This window comes from Colias philodice, chromosome 3 (assembly GCF_061535455.1).
Source record: "Colias philodice isolate Cphi_HAF_F1 chromosome 3, ilColPhil1 Martin Lab GWU primary, whole genome shotgun sequence".
Classification (NCBI taxonomy): Eukaryota; Metazoa; Arthropoda; class Insecta; order Lepidoptera; family Pieridae; genus Colias; species Colias philodice.
In genome coordinates, this window is record NC_143088.1 from 2,122,671 (window position 1) to 2,139,443 (window position 16,773).

General features: G+C 32.6%; 2 protein-coding genes and 1 long non-coding RNA gene across 3 annotated transcripts in view; 2 read left to right on the plus strand and 1 right to left on the minus strand.

Annotated features, from left to right (window-relative positions):
* The window catches only part of LOC149489406 (uncharacterized), a 220,810-nt gene that overhangs the window by 59,603 nt on the left and 144,434 nt on the right, over positions 1–16,773 (plus strand). The window lies entirely within an intron of this gene.
* Positions 1–16,773, plus strand: part of LOC149489410 (uncharacterized) — a 52,789-nt gene that overhangs the window by 29,182 nt on the left and 6,834 nt on the right. The gene's annotated exons all lie outside the window — the stretch shown is intronic.
* LOC149489411 (uncharacterized) lies at positions 2,347–3,988 on the minus strand. The gene has a single exon (XM_089712999.1). It carries the CDS (start codon positions 3,472–3,474, stop codon positions 2,671–2,673), a length of 804 nt encoding a protein of 267 aa, XP_089569125.1. The 5' UTR covers positions 3,475–3,988; the 3' UTR covers positions 2,347–2,670.

Sequence of the window (16,773 nt, forward strand, 5' to 3'; positions counted from 1 at the left end):
GTCGGTTAATCTATTTAGTGTCTACTTAAAGGACCTTCTGTCTTAAGTTATTACATAAGTTATTATCATGCCAATATTAAAAATATTTAACGTTTTAAACAAATAGATCGACTTGGACATCGCATGAAAACAAAATGAATATTACAATATTATATTAGATTCTTTAGTCTCTCGCGCCTCACGCGATTGAAACTCTCGTTCCTGTTGGTCGCTGGCCCGTCGTGCTGTGTAGTGTGATACATACTAATAATCATAACTTAAGACAGAAGGTCCTTCAAGTAGACACTAAATAGATTAACCGACTTGGTATTACATGGATCTCACAACTTTTGACGATAGAAAGACTGAGCTGCGAGACTTGGGTTTTTTACAGGATGTTTTTGATGGGATCGTGTTAACAAGAAAATCCTCCGCACATACAGACACACGGACGTCCAAGACAGAACTTTTTTAAACTGTTTTCTAACTAGTTTAAATAACAAAAACGACATCAAAAATATCATGAACGTTAAAAATAGTGTTTTTTCTTAATATGTGTGTGTATGTATTATCTTACAAGTGCAATTTATGATACATAAAGACATTTTAAGTTTGAAAAATCAGATGTTTTGCGCGAAGTGACAGTAGTACCCACCTCAACGCTTCGCTTATGAGGCGTGCAATAATTCTACCGAAGCGAGATTGCGGTTTTTAATTACATATTTTATTAACATAAGTTATTCACCATGTTGTTTACATTGTTTGGTGTTTAGTGTTTACTATGCATTCCACGCTAGAAACAATACATAATGGTAACCGTTCTTTACTCTAAGCTAAAATTCCTAGTTTCAGAAGTTTACTATTCAAGTTAGCAAATAGTACTGTAGTCTGTAAGTTCCAATAGGATACCTAAATTAAGATTTTTGGTTTATAACCTGGATACCTTTTACGTAAACATTAAAACAGGGCATACTTACCATCGCGGTTGAACTGGATTGAAACAAGAACGATTTCTTTGCGACAATACAAACTACGAAAGTAAACTGTAAATAGAATACAAATGTATGTATTTGTCTCAAGACTCATTTAACGACAAGGAATAGAAACCACAAAACCACAAACGGACATCCCATTAGAATCATAGATAGTAAATTAACATGCGTTTCATTGAGATGCTTGTAAATGAGTCAGACGTAACGTGATTGAGCAATTAATTACCGTCTGCGGTAGGATTTTGTCACGATGAGGTAAAAATAAAGTTTAAATGGGTGAATCTACAAATTTACCTTATATCTATTAGAATTTGTTACGAAATGAGAAATGCCGTTGTTTTTGGTAATGTGTATTTACTGCTCTATTAGAATATTTAGAAGAACATACAAATTACAATACATGAGCGAATGACTTGAGGTAATACTTACGCAGTATGTAATAACTACATGTAACTACATATTTAGTAATTTGTGGTAGTTTCGAGGTAGGTATTCACTTCACTACAATACAAACAAAGTCGCTTTCTCTGTCCCTATGTCTCTTTGTATGCTTAAATCTTTAAAACTACGCAACGGATTTTGATGCGGTTTTTTTTAATAGAGTAATTCAAGAGGAAGGTTTTAGTATATAATTTATTAGGTTTTAGACAAAGCGGGCGAAGCCGCGGGCGGTAAGCTAGTTAAATAACAAATGGCCAAAATCGAGTAAACCGTCCAAAATAAAACATTTCAAAGCTTACGTGACTATAATGAAAATGTTCATAAATTCAATATTTTCCATCTAATAACGGTGCATTTTTTTAGACGCTGCCAGTGTGATTGTTGCCCTGACTGCTCTGTGGTCAGAAGGGTAGTTTATGTTCATTACTTCAACATTTTCGAATATCTTTGTCCGGTTAGATAGTATAAAGTCAATTTCGTTAGTATATTTCCCATTTGGTGATCTCCATGTCCATTTGTTTTTAGGTTTTTTCTTGAAGAATGTATTTAAAATCGATAGTTTGTTTTCTAAAGCGAAGTCTACCAATCTCTGTCCTCTTTCGTTCCTTTCACCGTGTCCATTTTGTTTCATTATTAAGTATTCTTCTTTTTTAGGTATTCCTATTTTCGCATTTAAGTCGCCCATCAGTATAAAGTCTTTATGAGCCAGCTCTAATGCCTTAGCCACGGTTTCGTAAAATTTGTTAATATCTTCTTCATTTGCATTTTCTGTTGGTGCATAAACTTGTATAAACGATAGGTGGGTGTCCTCTAATAACATATTTAATAAAGCTACTCTCTCAGTAAGGCCTGTGTAACTCTCTATATTTTTTTTATGGCGTATATTTATCATAAAACCTACCCCGTGTAGGCCAGGTGTGAGACCTGTATGACACAGAACAAAGTCTTCATGTTCTTCTATTTTGTTGCCCATTCGTCTCGTTTCAGATAGTCCTATTATGTCGTATTTTGTATTTTTCAGAGCTTCGTTTAGTTCAATTAGACGTTCGTGAGAAGATAGAGTTTTAACGTTATATGTCATGACATAAATTTTGTTTTTTGATTTAGTTTTTGGTTCTAAAATTTTTATAGGTTCTTTTGAATCCTTTGGAGGGTTTTGGTCATAATCTTCCACGGTGACCAGCCGGCTTGGAAGATGTTTGTTGTTATGTATTTTTAATTTACTTGTATAATCTGCAGCAGAGGGGGACGCTCGTTGTTATATATTTTTATTCTTATTATCTTTCGTGGACAAGAAGTTCAGAATTCCGGGTTTCAAGACTCCCTCAGACAAACTAGAAGTTCTTCTTAATGATGTGTGGGTTTTATTCTTCTTACTGGCCTGTGGTTTCTTTTCGTTGTTAGAAATTTGTTTGTTTTCTGGAGAAGTTGAGAGCATTCTTTTATTGTTATTCGTTGACTCTTTCTTCTTTTCCAGTATAACCAGTTTGTCATATTTTATTATTGCAAGGTTTCCCTTTTCATTTTCAATCCGGACCTGTTCTTGCAATTCTTTTCTTTTTTCTAAAATGTTTAGCGGGTAGTCTTCTTGAATATAGTAGCCAGATTCTTTTAATGCTTTTTTCTGTTTAAGGATACACACTTTCATGCTGAGCGTAGAAAAGGTGACGGTTATTGGTCTAGGTTTATCTCCTTTTTTTCCAATTCTTCTGGCCTCTTGAATATCTCTGTTGTCTACTTCTAGAGAAAAGTACTTATTTAAAAATTTGATCAAGTTACTCTCCAGATTTAAATATGAAGTTTCAGTTTCTTCCAATCCAAAGAAAACAATATTTCTTTGTCTCGCTTGTTTTTCTAAGAAGTATAACCTTTTTTCTTGATTTTCTAACTTTTCCTTGAGGTTTTCATATTTTCCTTCTAATATTGCAAACTTTTCTTCTAGTAAACCATTTATGTTTTGGGTCACTTGGTCGGTTACCCTTTCCCCGCTTTTCAAAATAGTGGTTTTTTGCTCATCGAGTTCGCTTTGAATTTTCCGTAACATATTCATAACTTCTTCCATTTTTCTTGTCTTAACAATAAGTGACGATTGTAGAAATGATATCAGTAGCGACCTCTTGTGTCTATTTCTCAAACTGTAACTAACTAATGATCGTTCGTTCGATTAAGCGTTAAACTCGCTGGTGGCGCCAGTTCAAGATGTTTGTACTAGATGGCGCTGTTACTATTTGACGTACTTAATTTGCTTAATCATTGCGACAATAAGGTTATTTTTTCCGTTTATTTTTAGAATTAGCTAGATTTGATCATTGGATTGTACACTTATTGCCACTATTTATTTTTGTCACCAGTATTCAAGAGATTCGGTGGATTGACACGGTAAAATTCGAAGTTGCACTCAAGTTGACTTTGCGTTGTTTTTGTGATAAACAACTTACAGTATTTGGTCTTCCACAATATATGTTGTGTATTAGTCCATTTATTGTCGTTTTTAACACTTCTTTGTCCAATTAAATCACTTTATAATTTTTAAAATCACAATTTTTCAGCAGCTCGATGTAAACAATAGCACTACAGCGCCCTCTCGAGGTTATTCAAGTCCAGAAGCAAATATAACACCGATCAAATAAAAAACTTAAACTGTGATGAAGAAATTGCAAAATTCCAAGACGCCATGAACAAAAATATATCCGAAGGTTTACCAGAAATAGACGAGAAGACGTCGGTTCAACACTACTACGACATTATAATAAATTCAATAACCAAAAGTCTAAAATATGCAAGAATCGCTAACAAAGAAACGAATAAAATCTTATCAGATCGAACTTTGAAACTTATAAGAAGAAAACAAGAAATACAAAGGATCAAACCAAAAAGTCGAGCGATAAAAAACGAGCTTCGTGCTCTCTACAAACTTACAAGCAAATATATAAAGATAGACTACAATAAGCATAGACAAAACATCATAGAGAAACACATTAACACAACAGGAAGCACAAAAAAAGCATACAAAGAACTGCGAACGCACAAAACATGGATAGACGGAATAAAACGAAATGAGATAGTACTAAACAACCGGAGTGATATCATTAAAGTAGCAACGGACTTTTACAAAAATCTGTACAGCTTTCAACATCCACAAGATACAAATAACGCAATAGTTCTTCCTACAGGCAAAGAGAGTGGACGTGCAACCGCCCCCGAAATCGAAATTAACGAAGTCATAACGGCACTCAAAAACCTAAAAATTGAAAAAAGTCCCGGACCAGACAATATAACCAATGACACCTTAAGAATTGCATCAAAAGAACTCGCGAAACCACTAACAAACCTCTTTAACCTCGTTCTGAAAACAGGAGAAACACCTACCCAGTGGTCTGAATCTAATATAATCCTAATCTACAAAAAAGGTGACTCCAAAGATATCGCGAACTACAGGCCGATAAGTCTTCTTCCCTGCGTCTATAAATTATTCTCTTCTATAATAAATCACAGAATATGTAACACTCTTGATGCGAGACAACCGGTTGAGCAAGCCGGCTTTAGAAAGGGATTCTCGACTGTGGACCACATACACACACTGGAACTTCTCATTGAAAAATTTCAAGAAATGAGATGCCCACTCTACTTGGCATTCATAGATTATAAAAAAGCTTTCGATACCTTGTCGCATGATAGTATATGGGAAACATTAAGAACACAGAACGTAGAAAAAGAATATATACAAGTACTCAAAAATATTTACAGTGATTGCAGAAGTAGAGTGAAACTCGAGAAAGTCGGGCCGTGGTTCCCTGTAAAAAGAGGTGTAAGACAAGGCGATCCGATATCCCCAAAGCTATTTATAGCTACACTAGAATCCGTAATAAGTCATTTGGACTGGAGTCAATACAGCATAAAGATAGGAACGAAGTGCCTAAACCACCTGCGATTCGCGGATGATCTAGTCCTTATATCTCAATCTGGGAAGGATCTCCAATCCATGATAGATTCCTTGAACATAGGTAGTAACAGGGTAGGCTTAGAAATGAATCTATGCAAAACCATGCTGATGACAAATAGTGTTAGAAGAACACTATCGGTCGGCAGCGAGCCTCTGGAATATACAGACCATTACCTTTATTTAGGTAAGCAAATCAGCTTTACTCGCGAGAGTAACGAACGTGAAGTCGAACGAAGGTCACAATTAACATGGAATAAATACTGGAGCTTAAGAGAAATATTCAAAGGCAACTTACCAATACACTTAAAAACAAGGCTCATGAACTCTTGCCTCTTGCCCTGCCTAACATACGCTTGCCAAACGTGGAAATTCAACAATAACGTTAGAAACAAAATAATAACATGCCAACGGGGAATGGAGCGTAGCATGTTGAACATCAGGAAAATCCAAAAAATACGTCACACACAGATCAGACAAATAACTAACGCCAAAGATGGGCTGGCACAAGCGCTGACTTTAAAATGGAAATGGGCCGGGCATGTAGCACGCTTGCAAGACCAGAGATGGACCAAAAAAGTCACAGCTTGGAAAGGCCCACTTGGTAAGAGGAAAAGAGGAAGACCTTGCGCAAGATGGGAAGATGACTTAGTTAAAGTAGCCGGTGTGGATTGGTTGGAATTAGCCAAATCTAGAGAAGACTGGACAGCCTTGGAGGAGGCCTTCACCTGCAGAGGGGTTCTAGCAGATGAACAAACTTAGATTGTAGTTACTTTTATTCATATTTTGCTTTAAATTACTTTCTATTTTTTTTAAGTTATATTTATTTTTGTTATGTTTATCACTGGCTAGAAATAAAAGGCTTTTTTATTTTATTTTATTTATTTAACGGTGCATTTACATCAAACGAGCGAATGCTCAATCTAACTCCACTTTGTCAAATTATTGCACGCCTCATAAGCGAAGCGTTGAGGTGGGTACTACTGTCACTTCGCGCAAAACATCTGATTTTTCAAACTTAAAATGTCTTTATGTATCATACATTGCACTTGTAAGATAATACATACACACACATATTAAGAAAAAACACTATTTTTAACATTCATGATATTTTTGATGTCATTTTTGTTACTTAAACTAGTTAAAAAACAGTTTAAAAAAGTTCTGTCTTGGACGTCCGTGTGTCTGTATGTGCGGAGGATTTTCTTGTTAACACAATAGCGACCGAAATACTTTACTAATCGAGTCTTTTTTTTTTCTCTTACGCTTGAGTATGCTCAGGAATAGAACCCTTTCATTTTTCAGGGTCTGATTCGATGTGGTTTAATTGTTATTAAATAAACAAAAATAATAATTAATAAATAATTATTAAAAAAAAATTATGAGGCGTGCACTTTTGGATTTTCCAAATTATTTTTATTTAGTGTAAACCATTCTTTCGTTGTTCTTAGTGCGTTCTAAAAGATTCTATGCAATGTTCTAATACTGAACAACACTGAACACGTTGTGTTCTAATACACGTGTTCTAATACGTGTTCTAATACTGAACAACACTGAACAACACTAAAAGATCACGAAAGAATACTCTTGCTCTATGTTCCTTTGATGTAAATACAGCTTGACATAATGATTCCACTATATGTCGTGGGTCATCATTAAAGTAATGATATGGTAAAGGTCAAGTTGAGTCCTTGTGGTGATTAAATGAAATGCAATTCACTTTGTTTGCATGTCTGTGTGTATCTACAGACTACAATAATCAACCGTAATGACTGTTTATTATGTTGTTAAAGTTATTTGGTTCTTAGCTGGATATAGGTACATAGTAAGAATATTTTTGAAATATTAGCCATTATGATATGTAATGATTACGAATTGAGAATATCGTATGTTTAGTTATTGTAGTTATAAAATAATAATGATTTACTATAGTTTTAAATTAGAAACTCAAACTCCTGTCTTCTGTTCAGTTCAATAGTTCTCAAATCACATGATTAAATCGATTAACAACAGTTTAGAAGGAACAATTAGAAAATTCAATTTTACATCCTCATAAGTTTAATGTTTTGTGACGTCACAACTAACCGTTCACTGTATACGTCACGTAATGGTTATTATGTTCAAGCAATTTTCAATAACAAATCCTTGTATTTTCTCAAAATAAAGGCGAAATTAGCATGTAGCATTAAGAAAAGATAAACCGTGTCCCAGATTTGTCACACCTGTAGAAACATAACAATGGTATGTTCGCCACAAACTTAAAATTTAAGTGTTACATAAATTATTCGGAAAGGCACGTAAAATTGGAAGGTTAGTAAATAATAGGCTAACAGTATTAGCCTTAGTTTTTTTCATATACAGGGTGTCACACTATTGGTATACTAAGCGCAAAGGGACTTATAGGTTTGCATACACTGATCATGAAAAAAATACTTAAACAACAAAATTACGTCAAAAATTTTTTGCTAAATTTTTCCTGAAAATCCATGTTTTCTTCTCTGGCTTCGCGCAGCCGGCATATAACGCTTCTCTAATGTGAGTATTTTGTCTATGAAAACATAATCTTAAACGATAGCCCACGTGCTGGTGGCAAAGCTGGGCGGGTTGCTTGTTATGGGTGTACACATAGAGTTTTAAGATTTCATCTATTTGAAAAAAAAATGCGTCTGGAATTTTTTAAGTATTTTTTACGTACTCAGCGTATGCAAAACTATAACCTCCTTTGAGCTTAGTATACCAACAGTGGGACACCCTGTATTTTAGAAGCATGGTACCTATCTGACCTCCGCGCTCCGTGGTGACGGACGGAAGGTTCATTTCTAGTAAATATCGAACTATCTAAGTATACCTATTTATTTTAATATTTCAGTTATTAAATATGTTTTTTTTTTGTTTTAAACCTATGTTACTGTAGTTACCACAGACATCTGTGGTAGTTACTAATTAAACTTGCTCGCCAAGCTCTATAGTTTTATCTCTCTCGCTGAGCTCCGCGGTTTCACCCGCGTGGCTCCGCTCCTGTCGGTCTTAGCGTGATGATATATAGCCTATAGCCTTCCTCGATGAATGGGCTATCTAACGCCGGAAGAATTTTTCAAATCGGACCAGTAGTTCCTGAGATTAGCGCGTTCAAACAAACAAACTCATCAGCTTTATAATATTAGTATAGTTGTGGAAAATAGTTACCAAGAAATGTATTTAAAATATGTATACCTATAGTAATAAGTTTTCTTGTTCAATATAATTAGTAAGTATTTAGTTATTTACTTTAAAGCCATAGGTATAACATAAAATACCTCATTATGTAACTTGAGGAAGTTAAATAAAACTAATTTAAAATAAATCTAATTTAAACTTACAGTAATTATAGCATAAATTACCTAAACATAGCGCACAAAGAGTTAGTCTAATGTAATAAGCTAAGAACAAACAAACATAATTTTCCCAGTTAGGTGACTAGGTTGTTACGGAATCCTATGTCTTTTTATGGTTTCATCGTATTAACACACATGTATGTATAATGTTATCCAATAAAATATAAAGAAATAAACAACATAAGTTTCAGTGTAAAATATTTTTTATGTAACATTCATCTTGAGAACAAATAACAGTAGGTAGGTAGGTAGGTAATAAGGTTTTAGTATATAATTTACATATTACCTAGGTTTTAGACAAATCGGGCGAAGCCGCGGGCGGTAAGCTTGTTTATAATACAGTACAATTAGTATTATAAAAGGATAGGACGAAACTTTTTGCCCCTCATTCAAACTGTATTCAATTTAAATGGCCAAGAATTTACGCATCATTTAATACTGAGAATTAATTTAAATAATAAAATCATAAACGGTCACTGTTTGGTTCGCAAAAACTTTCACTCGCAAGAATGAATGTACAGTTATTAATGAACTCGTTCCGATTGATAAGGAAAATAAGTCTTGTACGGATAGAAATGCTGTCAATAATATTATCAAAAATTTTGTCTTAAAAGTGAACGTACATTCTTATGATGCGATGTTATTTAGAATTAATTTATCTATAGCCCAGTCTATATGACCGCTATAAATGTCTAGGTACCTATCTAAGTTGTTTTTTTTTCGTTATACATAATTGATTTTCATCATTCACTATCTGCCCCGGAGAAGAAGCTTTACTCACTAGGTACATAAGCCTAGTTTACTAAACTAGGTAATTTCTATGTTCCGTGGAAAATGCAAAAGTTGAATTCACAAATATTTCACTATGTACTAGCTTTCCACCCGTAGCTTCGCCCGCGCAGTCAAAGAAAAACCCGCATAGTTCCCGTTCCCGTGGGATTTCCAGGATAAAACCTATCCTATTTCCCGGGGTTAAAAGTAGCCTATGTCCTTTCTCGGGTATCAAAATATCTCTATACCAAATTTCATGCAAATTGATTCAGTAGTTTAGGCGTGATTGAGTAAAAGACAGACAGACAGAGTTACTTTCGCATTTATAATATTGGTATGGATTATGGATGTCGTTCTATAGACCGTACATACAAATTGCAAGTAAACCAGAAATTTTGACGGTAATCTTTTAAATTAAGCTGTTTATTCTTACCGGGTCTATATAGTCTTATATAGGAAAACGTCTTATCAAACGTATTAAAAACTTGTTACAACACATAAAAAGCTCCACCTACTCGCCTCACCGCCTAATAGCGACCAGTTTTTGTCGAATTTTTATTGTTTTCGCGAAAAATCTTTATTTTGTAGTAGGTACATAATGCATAAAGGAATTTGTTTTAAAAATTAATTGAATTGTTTTTCTTAAAAGATGATAAAATAATCAGACTGTGACTTTGATTGTGTTTCAAATGAAAATACATATATATAACTACCTAGCTCATATTATATTGTTATATTCTAATTTCTAACTTATGAATATAAAAAAAAATCATTTGTAGTCATTGAAAAGATTTTTGAAACTATTTACTACAGAGAGGTAATAATAGGTAGGTATATGTTAGGTTAGGTTTACATAAACATACCTACAATGTTCTGCCTATTTTAGGGATCAAGTTTTTTCGCACAATCCTGGAACGATTATAAATGAATTCATTATAAAAAAATATCATTATGTGTCAAATATCATAATGTTAAATCTTGTAGTTTCGTTGAACCGAGAGATATTTAAACATACCTAATATTGAATACCTACATGACAAAAATAACGTGTTTAGGCGTGACGTAAAATGTGATAATTAACAGGTTCTATCAAACTGTTGGTTTAAAATATTATGACTTGCAAAAAATCTCTGAAGAAATAAAATATATCTAATCTTCTCCCTGTTTTTCCTTAATATTTATTAGTTATTATGTAAGAAAGTTAAGTTTTTCCCCGAACACTAATAGACTAATCAAATCATCGTTAGTTATTTTTCTTTTCCTTTTATAACACCTTTATTGTTATGATTCAGGAAAATGTCATAATAATAACAAATAAGTACGTATTGTATAATTTAAATCGTAAATATTCATAATTCGCAATAAAAATTATCTAATATTTTTATGAATGTTATCATTTAAAACTAGCTGTGCTCGGCGGTTTTACCCGCAGTGCTATAAAATTATTATTGAATCTCCATTTATTCAATGAACACAAATATATAATATGATGAAACGAATGAATTAAACAAAAGACAACATAATAATAATATTGCAATGAACAAATTTCTTTCACTTTCTCTTGTGGTCGCAAAACCTCATTGACACCAATATTATTCTTAGCAATAGAAATTACATGTCATAATCCCACTCAAAAAGGAGTAGGCGTTTTGCTTGTTTACTCATGCTAATAAATAAGAAAGTTACATATTTTGTTTGTAAGAACCTATATTAAATAACGTTAAAATTATCAGATTGAGATTTGAAGCTTATTTGGTATCAGCAAAAAGGTAGAAAAAATGTCGAATTTTTTTACAAAATGTGGAATCTTTTAGAATCTTTGAGAAACCTTAACGTCAAATTAAAACTTCGTATAAATGTAAATACCTGAATCAAAATACAATAAGATTATATTAACTATTTCTGCATACCGATGATATAGGCGTCCATAAATCTACAAAGGTTCATTATATCAAAGTCCAATACATAAGGCATTATGTAAATCTGTATAAGGTGGCATGATCACATTCCGAGTTATACGTCGATTTTAAAAAGCCCTTCCTTCATAGTCGGTTGCGTTATGTCAAGTGTATTCACAAATCGGTCGGTTAATCGTATATTGACCGTAGCCTACGTATTTACATGCCAAACCAGTTCTAGCTGAGACAATAATGCTGTTTTTATGATATATTTTTCCGCTGTGTTTTTGCTGTGCTGTGTTCACTTGATAGACAGTCTAACGGATAACTTATATATTATATAGTATCTTAGAGTTTATTTCAGTAAAGAATAATGTGAAAATAAAAATATTTTTGTTGTAAACTAACCAAGTACCTAACAAACCACACAAAATATTCACAAAAACGTGGTTGATTAAGCGAAACCACGTTATGTCTCTTCAATTGTTTTTTTCCTTACCTACTTTCAAAAAATTGAAAGTGAAAGACATATTAAAAAAGTTACAATAATGTACTTTATAAATGACATAATATAACATTATATGACTAAATTGAACTCATGTATGTGGAATGTAGGATCCCGTATCCCTATAGGAGCCTCAGTAATTTTAAATAATACCGGCTTTACATATACATATATAATGTATAAATAGTCACCTTCAAGATGTGGGTGTGTCGCCGGATCACGCGCAATTAGTTCCTACAAACTACCTCTAACGCAATAAGCTGTCTAATATCATATAAATAATTCATTAATTATAAATCAAAATAGGTTTAAATAATTCATTTGTATTTTGTCTCCGTGTTGCGAATGTTCAACTCACAGTCACAGGCGATGATTGTAATAATACTAGTGACTAGTGTAGTTATGCTATTTTTAAACAAGTAGGTATTTAAATACTTAATATAAATGAAGGTATACGAAATAAACCCTTCAATATTTGTTTTGTTTTTGGGAACGGTACAAATTATTTAACAAATTTATTGAAATAAGGAACTAATAAGTTCGTAAAATTTAGTAGGCGTCAGTTACAAGCATTAGATATAATGAAACGCTGTAAGATAGAAGTATCAGTAAGTACTAAGTACATAATATATAGGATAAGTCGTAGCTAAGGTATTATTTTGTTGTTGCTCTGACAAACCCAATACCCAAATTGTTTGGTCGTTTGATAATTAATGCTTTGGTCTCTCCTGTCTCCTCAATTTCTTATAAACCAATAAATCAGATCAAAGTCTATTCCATGGCAATAGCAAGTCCATGATAATGTTTAGCAATGAATAAAACGAAGGCACCTTGTACATTGATCAAACAATTTGTCGCCACGCGTTGCGGCTGTGATTGCAATTTTCTACCCTTCCTACCTAGTTGTATAACGTGACAATTGTTGGATAATCTGTTCTGAGAGCTATATCCGTGATGGGTATCTGTGGGAAATGTCAAATTGTTTTAGGTAAGGCTTAGAGCAAGGCAAAGAGGAAAACTCGCTCCTTTTATGAAGGTTTATGACCCAAAGTAAGATTATGAAATTTAAGATCTAGAATATAAGTACCTATCTCTTTAGATGGTAAATGTATTCTAGTAGTTTCCGTTCATACTTGCGAATTTCAGTAATATTGTATAATAAACTTCGTATCCGTTGCAGTTTATATAGGTAGGTACCAAGTACATATTTTTATTATACTCAAATCTCAATACAAATATTCAATGCCCATATCAATATCTAAAACCAGGTGTACGCTTATATCTTTTGCCTACATCTAGGTATATAAAGGCTAAAGCCCTAATCACGTGAATTAAAAGAAGTTGCTGAGCCTGCTATTGATACGTTTTTGCAACTATCACGTGGTGACAGGTGAGTCGACTGCTATATTTAACACGTCTCGAATCTCGATACACCGGTTCTGATCGATTTTATTACCTTAAATGATAAAATACTGTAATATTTCATCGTGGTAGTTATACAGAATTTTCTAAAGTGCGAAAAGGGTGCGAATGACAACTGTTGTAGTTAAAATATGGTTTTATTGTAAAAAATGAATGAAGAAAACTCGATTGTCACTTCAATTAGCAGTCAATTGCAATTTTAATTAAGTAGGTACCTAGATTATTTGTAGATGTAGGTATGCACTATACATAATGCATCTGCCCCTTACCCCAATTGGGGACATGGGACTTCACTTTTTTTTAGGTTATTTGTGAAAAAAACTGTGAATCATTATCGTAGTGTTCCAAGTTGTAAAATACTATGCAACGATTAAATATATTACAAAATCATATTACAGAAGATAAAATGAATTATATTGCAAAATGCACTATTATCCAAGTAATTAAAATATTGCATATATCTTATCGAATGTGCAAGTTTTCATTCGATAAGTTATTGAGAAATATGAAACATAATTTATGATATTGCAATAATGCAATGCCATTAATTATTGTATTATTATTAAATAACGCCATCTAGCTAGGCAATGATAGATACTAAAATTGATATCAACACTTTTTTCTGGGGTTACGTTTTTTGCAACATAATGTGCAATGTGTATGTATTTAAAGGCATATAATATATACAGGGTGTCCCACTTTCGGTATACTAAGCGCAAAGGGACTTGTAGTTTTGCATACGCTGAGTACGTAAAAAATAATTATAAAATTCCAGACGCATTTTTTTTTTAAATAGAGGAATTCTTAAAATTCCATGTGTACACCCCCAACAAGCAAACCGCCCAACTTTGCCACCCGCATGTGAGCTATCGTTTAAGATTATGTTTTCATAGACAAAATACTCACATTAGCGAAGCGGTATATGCCGGCTGCGCGAAGCTAGAGACGAATACATGGATTTTAAGGAAAAATTTAGCAAAAAATTTTTCGCGTAATTTTGTTATTTAAGTATTTTTTATGTGATCAGTGTATGCAAAACTACAAGTCCCTTCGCGCTTAGTATACCGAAAGCGGGACACCCTGTATATATATCTAATATCTATGTCACTTTCCGAAGGCAAAATGACAATTAATAAGTAATTAATAATTAATTAATAATAAAATAATTAATAATTAATTAATTATTATTACCTGTAATAAGTACATAGGTAACATATATAATATATTTCCCACCATAGGGCGTATTCAGAAAGAAAGCTTGAAACTTATAAGCGCTTATAAGCGCTTATCGGCGCTTATAAGCGCTGGTAACCCGCGCAGGAAAATATATGAACATGCGCTTATAAGCGCTGATCGGCGCCGACAAGTTTGTTGAAACTTGTTGAAACTTGTCGGCGCCTATCAGCGCTTATAAGCGCATGTTCATATATTTTCCTGCGCGGGTTACCAGCGCTTATAAGCGCCGATAAGCGCTTATAAGCGCTTATAAGTTTCAAGCTTTCTTTCTGAATACGCCCTTACAATATTATTTTAATAGATGCTGTAAAAATGAATAGATTTTAATAAAATTAAAGTTACCATTCACGCATTGTCCTCAAATATTTGTTTATCTGTGCAAACAATATGTTTTGTGGTTGTTCAGTTTAATAATTGAACAATGAAATTAATATTCATTCAAACCTTTTAAATCTAAAAATGCTTTAAATAAAATTACAAAGAAAATTGTTTACGAAAAATAAAAGAAAATAGTTTTTAGAACGACAAAGCGATAGAAGATAACACAATTTAAGGTTTCATGATAAGACTCCATAATTCTTTCAGTTCATCTATGCTAATCATGATGCTAATCAAGATGCTAATGTTTCGATCTAGAATAAAGAGAAGAAATTCAATTTATTACCTAAAATGTCAAATTTTAAAAAGATGCATAAAAAATTCTACGATTGAATTGTAATTTTATCATAAATTATTTTTAAATATTGTTATAATATAAACTAAAGGAATGCATGTAGATTTTTAGGTGTATAAAAGGAGGTTAACTATAATATTTTTCCTTGAAAACATTTATTGATTCTTTGTACATTGAAAATTGAATATGGGCATTACTACACATAGTAACTATTTAGTAATCTGTGCTACTAATTGCTATACCTACATACTATACCTTTTATGTATCAAAATAACACTACACTGGTGTTAGCCACTACTTATTCTATGACTAAACACTACAATCTATACTTATATTATAACGCTGAAGAGTTTGTTTGTTTGAACGCGCTAATCTCGGGAACTACTGGTCCGATTTGAAAAATTATTTCGGTGTTAGATAGCCCATTTATCGAGGAAGGCTATAGGCTATATTATCATCACGCTAAGACCAGCAGTAGCGGTGCCACGCGGGTAAAACCGCGGGGCGCAGCTAGTAGTAGAATAAATCTAATCTAACATCAATCCACATGAAAGGAAAGGCTATGTCGTGCGTATGTTATTATATTTATACAAATTATTGTACTCAATTCCACTACTTCCTAATGCCCACATTTCCTCTAAGGCTCATTATCTGGAACTATTGTCTTGCCTTCCGTATGGCCTCGGTCTTAATTATTTCATGTTATTCATATATATTTATAATTTAGCTATTTTAGTTAAAGCTTTAGTTATGTTAAATAGTTTTTGTGCTTAGTTTTAACTTGATTGTTGTACAAAATAGTGATAAGAAGGTTTAATGTAAATTTATATAATTAGTAAATTGTGATTTTTATCATAGGTAATTGTTATATGTACAGTTGTTTCAATATAATATTTTGAAATTAAGAACAAGTATTTTGTTGCCACTTTCAGGCACTGATTGTGAAAAATTGAAAATCATAATTATGCAATCTACAAAATAAATTGATAAAAAATGATTATTTATCTCATGTGAATTATCTTCTAAATGTGAAGAAGATTCCAATATTCTAAGTTGAATTAGAATTATAAATTCTCAATCCAAACCAAAAAGTATCTTTTCTACTAGATTAAAAAATGTTATTTAAATCATATCACCTTGAAAATCTGAAATGCATCCGTTAGGTCTTGGATAATTCCTAAGGAGTAAGGTCATTGATCATATGACTGCAATTACTTCTGAATGGAAAGGGCCTTGTCAAAGGTTTTCGTAAAACATAAATAAATCTAGAACTTACATATATTATAAAATAAACTATAAGAAAAGGTAATTTTTTATAGCATTTTATAGAATTTCTACAGAATGGATAACTATTAAAACATTTTTAATGAATAGACAAAATTAGATAACGAGGGCGGAATTACGAACCCTTCTTCCGCCAATCCCTTCCCCTATTAATAGTACATACCTATTCATAAATTATAATCTCTAAATAATTAAATGTATACCTAAATATTTAGATTAATTAAAGAATGTGGATAGTCAGATTTCTATATAACATAT